At 40.5% G+C, this 16,530-nt stretch overlaps 1 protein-coding gene across 1 annotated transcript in view; it reads right to left on the reverse strand.

Moving 5' to 3' along the window:
* Positions 1 to 14,226: 14,226 nt before the first annotated feature.
* MPV17L (MPV17 mitochondrial inner membrane protein like) overlaps positions 14,227 to 16,530 on the reverse strand; it is a 32,128-nt gene continuing 29,824 nt past the window's right edge. Inside the window, exon 4 of the mRNA XM_086693012.1 lies at positions 14,227 to 15,093. Within this exon, the coding sequence (XP_086549138.1) occupies positions 14,839 to 15,093 (255 nt within the window). The 3' untranslated portion in view covers positions 14,227 to 14,838. The remainder of the gene's footprint in view (positions 15,094 to 16,530) is intronic.

Below are 16,530 nucleotides of genomic sequence, written 5' to 3' on the forward strand. Positions count from 1 at the left end.
TGTTTGCATGAACTTGAGAAAGGCACGAACGTATTTTGGACACAGTAATAACAAAGCTGTTTGGAACAGGGGTCTTTACTTTCCAGAAACTCGGGGGGGGGGGGTTTCTTACTAGCAAAGCATGGCAGCATTAAAAGTACAAAGTAAAATGACCAGCTAGATTGATAAAAATTAATAACAGTTATTGAACGATGGCTAGGTGGTAAACACTTCCTAACAACTGTGTGAAAAAGATGCTATTTTGTTGGCCTTGTTTTACAGAGGATGAAACTGAGTTGCAAAAAGATTATTTGCCCCAAGTCCCACACTTACCAAGTAGCCTGGTCAGCAATCGAATCCAGACTCAGTTTCTTTATTATACTGGCTCCTTAGATTGATATGTTTTTTTTTTGTATGGTAGGAGTTGGAAAAGGCGCTATAGGATATAAGGTATTTGTTGTTTGGTGTTGCTTTTAAGATGTCATATGGGGGGCGCCTGAGTGGCTCAGTCGGTTAAGCGTCCGACTTCAGCTCAGGTCACGATCTCGCCGTCCGTGAGTTCGAGCCCCGCGTCGGGTTCTGGGCTGATGGCTCAGAGCCTGGAGCCTGCTTCCGATTCTGTGTCTCCCTCTCTCTCTGTCCCTCCTCCACTCATGCTCTGTCTCTCTATGTCTCAAAAATAAATAAACGTTAAAAAAAATAAAAAAAAAAAGATGTCATATGGGGCAACTTTTGTATCCCCATGGTTTGTGGAAGTGTAGAATGGCCCAGATGTTTAAGAAAATTATTTGGCCACCTGTAGTAAGTGTCCTTAAAAAGTTACTATCAATAACGAACTTCTAAATAGCCCATGAGAGAAAACGGAAATAACAATGAGAATCATAAAATATTTAGAGCTGAACAACCATGAGAGTACCACATATCAAAACTTGTAAGTTTTGATAGAAGTAATGTATGGCCCTAAAAACATGCATTAAAAAATGTAAGACTAAAAATAAGTGGGTTAGGGGTGCCTTGGGTGGTTCAGTTGGTTAAGTGTCTGACTCTTGGTTTCAGCTCAGGTCATGATCTCACAGTTGATGAGTTCGAGCCCCATGTTGGGCTCTGTGCTGACAGCAAAGAGCCTGCTTGGGATTTTCTCTCTCCCTCTCTCTCTGCCCCTCCCCTGCTTGCTCTCTCTCCCTCTCTCTAAATAAATAAACTTAAAAAAATAAAATAAAATTAAGTGGGTTAGGATGAATGGATAAGCAAAACATGGCCTATGCATACGGTGGAATACTATTCAGCCCTAAAAAAGGAAGGATGAACCTTGAGGACATTATGCTAAGTGAAGTAAGCCAGTCACAAAAAGACAGGTACTGTGTGATTCCACTCACATAGCATATTTACAGCGGTCAACTATCATAGAGGAAAGAAAGTAGAATGGTGGCTGGGGAGGAAACAATAGAGAATTCTTGTTTAATGGGCATAGATTTGCAGTTTTACAAGATGGAAAGAATTTTAGGGATGGAGGGTGGTGATGGCTGCACAAAAATTTAATGAATACCACTGACTTACACACTTAAAAATGGTCAAAATGGTTTTTAAAAAGCAGATTAAGTGTTCAACTGAAAAGACTTTAATAAAAAAGAACAGATAAAACCTGTGAAGTAGAAAAAAGAAAATAATAATGATAATAGCACAAATTAAAGAAATAGAAAACCAAGAAGCAATAGGGAAGATCTGCAAAACCAAAGCTAATTCCTCGGGTTGGGGGAGGGGAATGGAATACTGATAAAGAAGTCAAACCTCTCAAGACTCACCGGAATAGGCACCCATGAGTAACATTAGGAATGAAAAAGGATACATAATACAAATACAGGAAGGTTTTTTTAACTGGTTGAAATAGATAACTTTCCTTTTTTAAAATTTTTTTTTTAACATTTATTTATTATTGAGAGACAGAGAGAGACAGAACGTGAGCAGGGGAGGGGCAGAGAGAGAGGGAGACACAGAATCCGAAGCAGGTTCCAGGCTCTGAGCTCTCAGCACAGAGCCCGATGTGGGGCTCGAACTCACAAACCACGAGATCGTGACCTGAGCTGAAGTCCGACACTTAACTGACTGAGCCACCCAGGTGCCCCAAAATAGATAACTTTAAGTAGCAAACTACTAAAATGTATGTAAGAAATAAAAAACGAGTTAATAGTCATTAGAAAAACTGAATTCTTAATAAAAAAATTTATTTTTCTCCTCAGTCCCAAAAAGGCATCGGGCCCAAACAGTTCTGTAGGTGAACTTAAATAAAATAACAGATAGTCCTTATTTCATAAAAATTGTTTCAGAGCTCATTTAATGAGGACAATATATGACCTTGATATCAAAACTAGATTAAAATGGCACAGTAAAAGAATTCTAGGGGTGCCTGGGTGGCTCAGTCGGTTAGACGTCTGACTTTGCCTTGGGTCATGATCTCACAGTCCATAGGTTTGAGCTCCATATCAGGCCCAGTGCTGACAGCTCAAAGCCTGGAGCCTGCTTCAGATTCTGTGTCTCTCTCTCTCTCTGCCCCTCCCCCACTCACACTCTGTCTCTGTCTCTGTCTCTCTCTCAAAAATAAATAAATGTTAAAAAAATTTTTTAAAGAATTCTAGAGTGAGCTCACCTATAAACACAGGTACAAAACCTCTAAATATCAAAATACATCATGAACATTTCCAAGATGTAGTAATGACCCAATATCAGAAAATATATTGATATAATATACCATATTAACAGATTAAAAGAAAAAACTGATTACCTTAATGGATACAGAAAGAGCATTTGAAAAATTAGTAATCATATCTATCTTTTTTCCCCCTTACAATTAAGAATAGAAGATCATTTCCTTAACCTTCTAGAGAGTAAGTATCGAAAGCCAACAGCAAACATCACACTTACTGTTGAACCTCTGTGTCTGATCATTAAGGTCAGGAACAAAGCAAGGATGCTTACCACCCCCACTCTGGGAGATCCCAGCCAAGTTAGGCAGGAAAAATAAATTAATCATTAGAATTGAAACACAAGAAACAAAAGTTTCTTCTTCAGACACTATAATTGCCTCTCTAAAAATGCAAACAGGTCTACATGTAAGCTATTAAAATTAATAAGACCAAGTTTTTGGAAACGAGATAAACATACATAAAGAGTAATATTTCTGAACATTATTAATCAAAGTTAAAGATATAACATAATACCAAACCCCCCCCCCCACAACCTTTAAGGAGAAAACTATTATTTTGTGTCAACTGGGACAATTAATGAATGAGTGAATTTTATGTTGCATTAGTCAGCAACAGAAAAAAAGTGAAGAGATAGATATGTGATGTTCAAGGGTACAAAAGAATCAGTCTCATGAAGATGGCAATTCTCTTCAGTTGCAATTGTATTTGAAATCTCAGAAGGGAGTAGGACTTTAAAATCAACTTGGCAAGCTGACCCTAAAATTACATGGAAGAACCAAGGCCAATGGGGAGCCTGTGTGGCTTAGTCAGAGAGCATTCAACTCTTGATCTTGGCTTGGGTCATGATCCCAGGGTTGTGGGATTGAGCCCCGCATCAGGCTCCGTGCTAAGCTTCCTCCTCTGTCCCTCCCCCATTCATGTGCACTCTCTCTTTCTTAAATAAAAAAATAACAATAATAAAATAAAATAAATCTAAGTGCTAGGAATAGGCAAGACAAGGGTGAGGAAAATGAACAGGCAGGAAGAACATAGCTAGCATATGCCAAAAATCGAGAGCCCCCAAATAGACCCACATGTGTTTGGAAAGCTGGTCTTATGACAGAGGAGGTATTCCGAATCAGTATAGAAAGGATAGGCCATTTCCTAAGTGGTAGTGAGATAATGGAAAACTAAAAATAAAAATGTCGCCCTTGTACTTTCTATCATATATACACACAAACTCCAGGTCAATTAAACACCTGAATGAGAAAAAGCAAAATGTTTAAAATGAGTAAGTCATATAGAAGAATGTCTTTATTCCCTTGCAGTGGAAAGATATGTTCATTAAGACCCTGAAACACAAACCTTCAAGAAAACTATTAAGTTTGACTCTATTAATTTTTTTTTATTGAGGTGAAATTCATGTAAGCTGAAGTTAACCATTTTAAAGTGAATAACTCAGTAGTATTGTCCTTTCACAGGGTTGTACCATCACCCCCTCTATCTAGTTCCCAGACATTTCATTACCTTTTAAGGAGACCCCCGTGCCCATTAAGTAGTTATCCCATATTTCCCTTCCCTCCAGTTCTTGGCAATCACTAATCCTTTCTTTCTCTGTGAATTTACCTGTTTGGGACATTTCGTATGAATGGAATCGTATGCTCTGACTTTCTGTGTCCGTCTTCTTTTGCTTAGCATGCTGTTTTCAAGATGCATCCATGTAGCAGGTATCAGTAATTCACTCCTTTTAATGGCAGAGTAGTCTTCCATTGTACAAATACCCCACATTTTGTTTATACATTAATGGACATGTGGGTTGTTTCCACCTTTTGGCTATGGTGAATGGTGCTGCTGTGAACATTTGCATGCAAATATCTATTCAAGTACCTATTTTAAGTGCTGAAGAGTGGAATTGCTGGGTTATATGGGAATTGTGCTCAATCTACGTCCAGCTTTTCGAGAAATAGTTCAACTGTTTCCCACAGTGGCTAAACCATTTTACATTCCCTCCAGCAGTGTACGAGGGATCTAATTTCACCACATCCTCACTAACACTTATTATATCTCTATATATACACTCATATATAATATGTATATATTCTATACAATATATGTATGTATACATATATAATATGTATATATTCTATACAATATATGTATGTATACATATATACATGTGTGTGATTATAGCCACAGCAATGGAAAAGAACAACTACTACCGAAAAAAAAAAAAAAGTAATGACTTTTAGAGACATAAGATTAAACAAAAGAAACCAGATACAGAATAGTACATGCTGACTGATTCCACTCATATGAAGTTCAAAAACAGATAAAATTTATCTATAGTGATAAGTGTTAGAATAGTGGTTACTTTTAGGAAGGGGAACTTGTTGGAATGCTAGAAATGTATTGAAATGATTAATGACATACTGGGATGTGTGTGTGTGTGTGTGTGTGTGTGTGTGTGTGTGTATGGATGGATATACATATACATGTGTAGAGATATAGATAATCATTGAGAAAGCCACTTAAGATATATTTACTTTACTATACAGGAATTATATCTCAGTATTAAAAACCAAGTAAATAAAAGTGTGTATAACTGTTAAATAAAAGATGGTCAGAAGGTTCAGGGATCTTTGTCATGTTATTCTCTTTACGTTTCTGTGTTAAACCAAATTAAAATTGAATGTCATAATTTAAAAGGAGGAGGAGGAGGAGGAAGAGGAGGAAGGAGAAAAGAAAAAACAGCCAGATATCTTAGATCCAATAATTCAACTCCTAAGAATCTACCCTGAGAAATATTTGCTATACTAAACAAATACTTACACACAAGGTATTTCTTACAGTTTTTGTAAACTGTGGGGAAAGGCTAACATCCTACAAAAGGAAAACGACTAAATCAATTCTTATTTAAAATTACAAAAGAATTCGAACTGTCATGGGGAAATATCATAACACAATGATAATTAAAACGTTAGAGGAAGAGTGGGATGCACATTGTAATGAACGGTATGCTGTTCTCTATCTTTTGGTTAAGGTCAAGTGTACCCTGTGATCTCAATCATATAAAGTATTTTATAGAATGATAATAGTAGAAATTAAGTGAAAAATAATCTGATCCCAATTTTGTTATCTGTTCACATCTATACACACATATGTACACATATAGAATAAAAGATAACATTAAAATGACACATACTAAAGTATTGAGAGTGACTACCTTTGATGGTCAAAATAATAAATAACGTTTTGTTTGAATTCTCCAGTATTCCTACAAGGTATATGTGTTACTTTTATAATCAGGAAAAGACCAATAACATTTTTAATGCTAAAAAAATAAAAATATTAGGAGTAAATACACAAGTATATTTTTAAACATTTTATATACTTTATATATTAATATACTAATATTGTGTATTTACAACCACAATAATAGTGGTTATTTCTAAGAGTTGAGAGTTGGGGAAAATCTTTTTTTTAAGGTTGAAATTATTTTTATTTTTTTATTTTTTTAATTTACATCCAAGTTAGTTAGCATTTAGTACAATGATGATTTCAGGAGTAGATTCCTTAGTGCCCCTTACACATTTAGCCCATCCCCCCTCCCACAATCCCTCCAGTATCCCTCAGTCTGTTCTCCATATTTAAAAGTCTCTTACGTTTTTGTCCCCCTCCCTGTTTTTATATTATTTTTGCTTCCCTCCCCTTATGTTCAACTGTTTTGTATCTTAAAGTCCTCATATTAGTGAAGTCATATGATATTGGTCTTTCTCTGACTGACTAATTTCGCTTAGCGTAATACCCTCTAGTTCAATCCGCATAGTTGCAAATGGCAAGATTTCATTCTTTTTGATTGCCAAGTAATAGTCCATTGTATATAGATACCACATCTTCTTTATCCATTCATCCATCGGTGGACATTTGGGCTCTTTCCATACTTTGGCTATTGTTGATAGTGCTGCTGTAATCATTGGGGTGCATGTGCCCCTTGGAAACAGCATGCCTGTATCCTTTAGATAAATACCTAGTAGTGCAACTGCTGGGTCGTAGGGTAGTTTTATTTTTAATTTTTTGACAAACCTCCACACGGTTTTCCAGAGTGGCAGCACCAGTTTGCATTCCCACCAGCAGTGCCAAAGAGATCCTCTTTCTCCGCATCCTCACCAACATCTGTTGTTGCCTGAGTTGTTAATGTGAGCCATTCTGACAGGTGTGAGGTGGTATCTTATTGTGGTTTTGATTTGTACTTCCCGGATGATGAGTGATGTGGAGCATTTTTTCATGTGCGAATTGGCCATCTGGATGTCTTCCTTGGAGAAGTGTCTATTCATGTCTTTTGCCCATTTCTTCACTGGATTATTCGTTTTTTGGGTGTTCAGTTTGACAATTTCTTTATAGATTTTGGATACTAACCCTTTGACTGATATGTTGTTTGCAAATATCTTCTCCCATTCCATCAGTTGCCTTTTAGTTTTGCTGATTGTTTCCTTTGCTGTGCAGAAGTTTTTTATTTTGATGAGGTCCCAGTAGTTCATTTCTGCTTTTGTTTCCCTTGCCTCGGGAGACGTGTTGAGTAAGGAGTTGCTGTGGCCAAGATCAAAGAGGTTTTTGCCTGCTTTCTCCTCGAGGATTTTGATGGCTTCCTGTCTTACATTGAGGTATTTCCTCCATTTTGAGTTTATTTTTGTGTCTGGTGTAAGAAAGTGGTCCAGGTTCATTGATATGCATGTCACTGTCCAGTTTTACCAGCTCCATTTGCTGAAGAGACTGTCTTTATTCCATTGAATATTCTTTCTTCTTTTGTCAAAGAAGAGTCGGCCATACATTTGTGGGTCCATTTCTGGGTTTTCTATTCTGTTCCATTGATCTGAGTGTCTGTTCTTGTGCCAGTACCATTCTGTCTTGATGAAGACAGCTTTGTAATACAGCTTGAAGTCTGGCATTGTGATGCCTCCTGCTTTGTTTTTCTTTTCCAAGATTGCTTTGGCTATTCGGGGGTCTTTCCTGATTCCATAAAATTTTAGGATTGTTTGTTCTAGCTCTGTGAAGAATGCTGGTGTTATTTTGATAGGGATTGCATTGAATATGTACATTGCTTTGGGTAGTATTGACATTTTAACAATATTTGTTCTTCCTATCCAGGAGCATGGAATCTTTTTCCATTTTTTTGTGTCTTCACTTTCTTTCACAAGCATTCTATAGTTCTCAGTGTATAGATTTTTCACCTCTTTGGTTAGATTTATTCCTAGGTATTTTATGGGTTTTGGTGCAATTGTAAATGGGATCAATTCCTTGATTTCTCTTTTTGTTGCTTCATTCTTGGTGTGTAGGAATGCAACTGACTTCTGTGCATTGATTTTTATATCCTTCCACTTTGCTGAATTCATGCATCCGTTCTAGCAGTTTTTTGGTGGAATCTTTTAGGTTTTCCATAGAAAGTAGCATGTCACCTGTGAAGAGTGAAAGTATGACCTCTTCCTGGACGATTTGGATGCCTTTTATTTCTTTGTGTTGTCTGATTGCTGAGGCTAAGACTTCCAATACTATGTTGAATAACTGGTGAGAGTGGACAGCCCTGTGTTGTTCCTTACCTTAGGGGAAAACTCTCATTGAGGATGATATTAGCATTGGGTCTTTTGTATATGGCTTTTATGATCTTGAGGTATAATCCTTCTATACCTACTTTCTTAAAAGTTTTTATCAGGAAAGGATGCTTGCTGTATTTTGTCGAATGCTTCCTCTCCATCTATTGAGAAGATCGTATGGGTCTTGTCCTTTCTTTTATTGATGTGATAAATCACATTGATTGTTTTGTGGATATTAAACCAGCCCTGCATCCCAGGTATTAATCCCACTTTGTTGTGGTTAATATTTTTTTCATGTATTGTTGGATCCGGTTGGCTAATATCTTGTTGAGGATTTTTGCATCCATGTTCATCACGGAAATTGGTCTGTAGTTCTCCTTTTTCATGGAGTCTTTGTCTGGATTTGGACTCAAGGTAATGCTGGCTTCATAGAAAGAGTTTGGAAGTTTTCCTTCCATTTCTCTTATTTGGAACAACTTCAAGAGAATAGGTGTTAACTCTTCTTTAAATGTTTGGTATAATTCCCCTGGAAAGCCATCTGGCCCCAGAATCTTGTTTTTTTTGGAAATTTTTTATTACTAATTCAATTTCTTTTTTTTTTAATATTTATTTATTTTTGAGAGAAAGAGACAGAATGTGAGCAGGGGAGGGGCAGACAGAAAGGGAGACACAGAATCCGAAGCAGGCTCCAGGCTCTGAGCTGTCAGCACAGAGCTCAACGTGGGGCTCAAACCAGTGAACCATGAGATCATGACCTGAACCAAAGTCAGACACTCAACCAACTGAGCCACCCAGGCACCCCAACTAATTCAATTTCTTTTCTGTTCAAATTTTCTATTTCTTCCTGTTTCAGTTTTGGTGGTGTATGTTTCTAGGAATTTGTCCATTTCTTCCAGATTGCCCATTTTATTGGCATATAATTGCTTATAATATTGTCTTACTATTGTTTGTATTTCTGCTGTGTTGGTTGTGATCTCTCCTCTTCCCTTCTTGATTTTATTTATTTGGGTCCTTTCCTTTTTCTTTTTGATCAAGCTAGTGGTTTATCAATTTTGTTAATTCTTTCAAAGAACCAGCATCTGTTTTCATTGATCTGTTCTACCGTTTTTTGTTTTTGTTTTTGTTTTTTGGTTTTGACAGCATTGATTTCTGCTCTAATCTTTATTATTTCCTGTCTCCTGCTGGTTTTGGGTTTCATTTGCTGTTCTTTTATCAGCTCTTTAAGGTGTAGGGTTAGGTTGTGTATCTGAGGCCTTTCTTCCTTCTTTAGGAAGGCCTGGATTGCTATATACTTTCCTCTTATGACCGCCTTTGCTGCATCCCAGAGGTTTGTGTTTGTGGTGTTATCATTTTCATCGACTTCCATATACTTTTTAATTTCCTCTTTAACTTCTTGGTTAGCCCATTCATTCTTTAGTAGGATGTTCTTCAGTCTCCAAGTATTTGTTATCTTTCCAATTTTTTTCTTGTGATTGATTTTATGTTTCATAGCGTTGGGGTCTAAAATATGCACGGTATGATCTCGATCTTTTTGTATTTGTTGAGGGCTGATTTGTGTCCCAGTATGTGATCTATTCTGGAGAACGTTCCATGTGCACTGGAGAAGAATGTATATTCTGCTGCTGTAGGATGAAATGTTCTGAATATATCTGTTAAGTCCATCTGGTCTAGTGTGTCATTCAAAGCCATTGTTTCCTTGTTGATTTTCTGTTTAGATGATCTGTCCATTGTTGTAGGTGGGGTGTTGAAGACCCCTACTATTATGTTATTATTATCAGTGAGTTTCTTTATGTTTGTGATTAATTGATTTGTGTATTTGGGTGCTCTCACATTTGGAGCATTAATGTTTACAATTGTTAGGTCTTCTTGGTGGACCAGCCCCTTAATTATGAAATAATGTCCTTCTTCGTCTCTTGTTACAGTCTGTATTTTAAAGTCTAGATTATCTGATATAAGTATGGCTGCTCTGGCTTTCTTTTGTCAAACATTAGCATGATAGATGGTTCTCCATCCCCTTACTTTTTTTATTTTTTTTTTTATTTTTTTTTCAACGTTTATTTATTTTTGGGACAGAGAGAGACAGAGCATGAACGGGGGAGGGGCAGAGAGAGAGGGAGACACAGAATCGGAAACAGGCTCCAGGCTCTGAGCCATCAGCCCAGAGCCCGACGCGGGGCTCGAACTCCCGGACCGCGAGATCGCGACCTGGCTGAAGTCGGACGCTTAACCGACTGCGCCACCCAGGCGCCCCATCCATCCCCTTACTTTCAATCTGAAGGTGTCTTTAGGTCTAAAGTGGGTCTCTTGTAAATAGCATATAGATAGATCTTATTTTCTTATCCGTTCTATTACTCTATGTCTTTCAACTGGAGCATTTAGTCCATTGACATTTAGAATGAGTACTGAAAGAGTTGAATTTATTGCTATTTTGTTTCTTGTAGAGTTGGAGTTTCTGGTGGTGTTCTCTGGTCCTTCCTAGTCTTTGTTACTTTTGGTCTTTTTTCCCCATCTTTTCTCCCCTTAGAGAGTCACCCCCCCCCCATAATTTCTTGCAGGGCTGATTTAGTGGTCACGAGCCCCTTTAACTTTTGTTTCTTTGGGAAAGTTTTGATCTCTCCTTCTATTTTGAATGACAGCCTTGCTGGATAAAGAATTCTTGACTGCATATTTACCTGATTCAGCACATTGAATATATTCTCACACTTCTTTCTGTCCTGCCAATTTTCTGTGGCTAGGTCTGCTGCAAACCTGATCTTTGTTCCCTTGTAGGTTAAGGACTTTTGTTCCCTTGCTGCTTTCACGAGTCTTTCCTTGCCTGAGTATTTTGTGAATTTGACTATGATATGCCTTGTTGATGGTCAGTTTTTGTTGAATCTAATGGGAGTCCTCTGTGCTTCCTGGATTTTGATGTCTGTGTCTTTCCCCAGGTTAGGAATGTTTTCTGCTGTGACTTGTTCACATAACCCTTCTACCCCTTTTTCTCTCTCTTCCTCTTCTGGGACCCCTATGATTCTGATATTGTTCCTTTTTAATGAGTCACTGATTTCTCTAATTCTTAAATCATGTTCTTTTGCCTTAGTCTCCCTCTGTTTTTCTGCTTCATTATTCCCCAGAAGTTTGTCCTCTATATCACTGATTCGCTGCTCTGCCTCATCTATCTTTGCCGCTGCAGCATCCATTTGAGATTGCAGCTCAGTTATAGAATTTATTTCATCCTGGCTAGCTTTTGCTTCTTTCATCTCTGCAGAAAGGGATTCTAATCTATTTTCAACCCCAGCTAGTATTCTTATTATCGTGATTCTAAATTGTCGTTCATACATCTTGCTTGTATCTGTGTTGATTAAATCCCTGGCTATCATTTCTTCCTGCTCTTTATTTTGGGATGAATTCCTTCATTTCATCATTTTGAAGGAAGAAAAGAAATTAATAAGGTAAAAAAAATTAAAATGAAAAACAACACACACCCACACACACACACAAAAATGAAATAGATGATGCTAGATCCTAAGTGTGTTTTGGTCTGGTTGTTTAAAGGAGCTTGATAGATTAGAGAAAAAAGGGGGGGGGGGGGTGGGAAGGAAAACATTTGACAGTTTGAAAAAATGAACACAATGAAATGGAATAAAGTGAAATGGAAGTAAAATAAAATTCAAAAAATTTACAAAAAAGTAAAAATATAGTAGAAAAAATTAAAGAAAAACATTTTTAATAAAAATTGAAAAAGAAAAATAAGTTTTTTGTCTTTCTGTATTCAAGAAAAGGAAGTGAAAAAGAAAAAAAAAAGAAAACTGAATAGATGGACCAGCGAACAGACTGAAATACGATTGAAATCACTTCGTTTTCCCCTAGAAGTCAAACTATGAAACACTTTATAGTTCGTAAACTAAGCAGGCGGAGAGACTTGTGTTCCTGAAGAGCGAGGTTGGCCCAGTTGGGCGGGGCTTAGGGTAATGACTTCGTTCTCCACTAGATGGCGCTGCTCAGCTCACTGGAGGGGATTGTTGTGGCGCTTGCAGGTGTGTATGCGCATGCGCGGGAGCGGTAAAAATGGCGTCACCCAGCTGCCCAGTGGCTAGTATCAAAACTCTGTGCTCTCCCCAGCCAGCAATCGCGCACCCATCCTTTGTCTCCAGCTTCCTCTGTTCCCGCTTCTACGCCGTTCGTGACCAAGCCATCAGGTTGCCAGGCGCCACCTCCCTCCTGAGTTTTATCTCCGACGCGGCTGTTTCTCGACCCCTCCCTTCGGAGGGACTGCGGCTCGGACCGCTCAGATCCTCTCTGGGTGGGTCTCCCCGAGCAATGGCCGGTGGCGGCCACAGCCAGGAACGTTCGCGGGACCGCTGCTGCCGAAGCCCAGAGACCGTGGCTGGGCGCCAGCCCGCCCCAGAGAAAGTTCACGCGATCGCGTAGCAGCGGCGTTTCAGGGATCATGGACAATCACAACACACATCTGGCCCCAGGCTTCGCCCTTAAGGACCTTGTTCCTCCACCAGCGAATGTGGTTGTTCTCTGGGGTCTGCTGGGACCAGGTAGCCACACAGCCTCGACCAGATGTCCTCCCAGCAGGGAAACCGCCTCTCCCTGTGTGACCCGAGAATAACCAGACTTCACTCTGCTCCTGGGGATCCGCCCTTCCCACCGGAGCCCCTCCAGGTAAGGAGCTGCGGAGTTTCAGACTCTGCGGTCCCCCGTTTCTAGAGTCTTAATGGAATTTCAACCCTCTCCTTTCTCCTTTCTCCCTTTTAGTTCAGTCCTTGTGGCTGTTTCTGCTTTTCCACTTTCTCTCCAGCTGCTTTGGCGGGGGGGGGGGGGGGGGGGGGTCCTTTTCCTGAACTCTCCCCTGTCTCCATCCTCTCTCTGCAGGCAATAACAGCTCCCTGCCCTCAGCGGCTTCTCCCTCCCCCAGTTCACCTCTCCGCACCACGTACCTGCTGAGTTCTGTGGTTCAGGTTGTGCAGATTGTCGTGTTAATCCTGAAATCAGTTTTCTAGGTGTGCAGGATGGTTTAGTGTTGATCCGGCTGTATTTCATGGATGCGTATTTCAAAAACTTCCATGCTGTTTCACCATCTTCGCTCCTCCCTGAAATCTTTTCCTTCTTAATTCTCTGAATTCTCCAGTCATCTATACTGGGCACATGCTGTTTCATCTGTGAAAGATGGATGAATTCTGATTCTAAAAACGCATGAGTAATACAATTCTGTAATCCTCGAGGACAAAACCAGCCCTCACAGCCGTGCCCAGAACCCTGTCTGTTTGCATTAGTCTAGGATGATAATGCTTCAAGTTCAGTAACTGGTTGAAGTAACCATCTGCGTGGAATTATTAAATGGCTCTTCCAGCCCTGGCTTCTCATCCTGGCTCAGTGCTCGCCCTTCAGAGAATGCCAGATTCAGTAGGGATGCTGGATGATTACAAAGAGCCAGGACAGCAGTGGGGCCCAATGCCACACACTTTCGTAACTATCATCTGGGTTGATTGAAAGGGAAAATAATGCAATATCGTTTTGGTAATTTGATGCTTTAGCCAGCGTGTTAACAATTTGCAAATGTGAATGACACTGAGTTTATCAGAGCGGCACAGTTTTCAAAAACACAGGCTTTGAAATTTGGAGGATCTGAGTTCAAGCCCCCATGCCGCCACCTGCCAGCTGTGTTACCCTGTGGGACATATCACTTAGTTTCTCTAAGCTTCCCTTTTTTACCTCTAAACCTCTAATGACACTCCCTACCCCAGAGGGCTGCCATGGTGACAAAACGTGATGACGCATGAGAGTACATCGGGGGGCCTCAACATGAGTGGTTGCCATCATCATCGTTGTTGTTTTTATTTTTATTACTACTACTTCTACATTGTGTTGGATGACCTTTTGAGTTCTCACCTTTTTGGGCATTCACCCAATGAAGTCTCCAAAACAAAACATTGACTTATTTTTTTTTCAACGTTTTTATTTATTTTTGGGACAGAGAGAGACAGAGCATGAACGGGGGAGGGGCAGAGAGAGAGGGAGACACAGAATCGGAAACAGGCTCCAGGCTCTGAGCCATCAGCCCAGAGCCTGACGCGGGGCTCGAACTCACGGACCGCGAGATCGTGACCTGGCTGAAGTCGGACGCTTAACCGACTGTGCCACCCAGGCGTCCCACAAAACATTGACTTATTAAATGACAGTGGGAAGAGAGGCTGGAACCCTCACACGTTGCTGGTAGAAGTGGACAATGACACAGCCACTTTGGGAGGCAGCCTGGCAGTTTCTCAAAAGGGTAAACACAGTTACTGTAGGACCCAGCAATTCCTATCCTGGCGATGCATCCATGAGAAATGAAAAAATATGACCCCAGGAAAATGTGTGCACAAATGTTCACAGCAGCGGCCTCCATGAGAGCCACAAAGGTGGAAACAACGTAAATGTCCATCAACAGACGAATGGGCGAACAAAATGTGGCGATATTCTCAGAGTGAAATAGCGTTTAGTAATTTTGGAAGTACCGATAGATGCCACAACATGGATAAATCTCAAAAGATGCCAGTCCTCATAGACCACATGTGTGTTGTATGATTCCATTCGTATGCCATGCCTGGGCTGTAGATCTATACAGAAAGCACATCCATAGAAAGTCTGTAGAGAAAGGAAGCAGGTAGTGGTTGCCTCGGGCTGGGGGTGGAGGGAGGTGGGGTTCCAAAGCACAACAATACACTTTCATCATGCAGGGCTGGGGTTACCATAGACCGTCTCCCATCCAAACTGGTTGTGTTGTTGGGTTTGTTCTGTTTGTAAAGCTCGTGATCGATGTCTGAGGCGGGCATAGCATTCGTAAAGCAAATCTGGTTGTGTTTGTTTGGCGTCTACAGTAAATACAGATGGAGCACAATAGAGTGAATTGTCAGTAGAACCCCTCCTGGCTTAGGGAGAAGTGACTATGGAATTAAGAATGTAAGTATGAGTCTGGGCTTTAAGGTTTCATCTCTGTAACGATGAAGGAACATATCATTGGTTCCAACACACACCATCACACAACAGACACTACCAACATTCCAGTGTGCACGTACATCCAGGTTTATAGTCCTAGCTGCACCCCTTGCTGGGTCATGACCTCAGCCAAGTCACTTCTCTCCATGCTGCTGACATAGCTCCAAGATCCCTGATGGTCTATTTATTGCCATATCCAATAACACCGTTTCTGTCGTCATCCTACTCAGTCTCTTAAAAAAAAAAAAAATGCAACCTTGTGAGCCAGACCCTACTCTCAACTCCGGCTCCACCTGGCTTCCAAGATTGCTCTCTCCTGGTCCTCCCGGTTCCAGCCCCCGCTGTTCCGTCTCCCTCACGAGCTCCTTCTCCATTGCTCACCCCCTTCGGTAATGGTTCCCCAGTGCTTATCCTCTGCCATCTCTTCTCTTCACATTCTTCACCCCTTCCCAGGTAAAACTATCCTTTTTTTTGTGGCCTCACCATCAGTGGCTTCCAATCTCCATCTCCGGCCCCTGTTCCTCCAGTGAAGGGGGAGGAACCTCTTGGAAGGTTCCTACCTTCCAAGGAACCTACCCCACCTCTTGGAAATTCCCAGAAGTTTTGGAGAAATTGATAAGAGGGAAATGGATTTGAAGAGAAAATAGAGTTAAAGAGAGTTTCAGAAGGCACACTGTGTCTGTTCTTCAAGGAGGCTTAGGAGAGAGAAAAGAAGCCGTGGAAATATGTGCCCAACCCCTCAGACCTGAAATCCTGCATCTGTTAGAGAGCAGGGACTGTTGCTTCTGCATGAAATGCTCAAGGAGATGGGATCAGCTGTTTTGGCCCACACTGGGACGTGATACTCTTATGGAAGGCACCAAGTCTAGTGCCTGGGTAGGGTACGGAGGGAGTCAGAAAAATCCCAGGGTGTGTGGGGACTTTCCCTGTCTATGGTGCTTTTTGTTTTTGTAAAGCTGACATTCATTGAGCGGTTACTACATACTGGGCACTTTACAAGACCTACCCGTCTTCACGCTATATTCTGAATATCCTGAGACGGGGGCTTTTCGTTCAGAGAGGCCCTCACTAATAAGTAAGTAAACCACTTACTAACAAGTGCAGGACCTGTACACAGTCTCAGCCAGCCAGTCTCAGAGGCCAAACACTTACCCACAGTTCATACCACCTCTCAAAGCTTTCCTTCCTTCTCAAGGAATCACCATGGCAATGACGGGGAAAGGGGTGTATAACCTCGGTCTGAACATGTTCACAATCAGACTCCTTAGATCTCTCTCCCAAACCTGCTCGACCTGAATTAGAAATCTCACATG

The sequence above is a fragment of the Puma concolor genome, chromosome E3 (genome assembly GCF_028749965.1).
Source record: "Puma concolor isolate L17-30 chromosome E3, mPumCon1.1.hap2, whole genome shotgun sequence".
Taxonomy (NCBI): domain Eukaryota; kingdom Metazoa; phylum Chordata; class Mammalia; order Carnivora; family Felidae; genus Puma; species Puma concolor.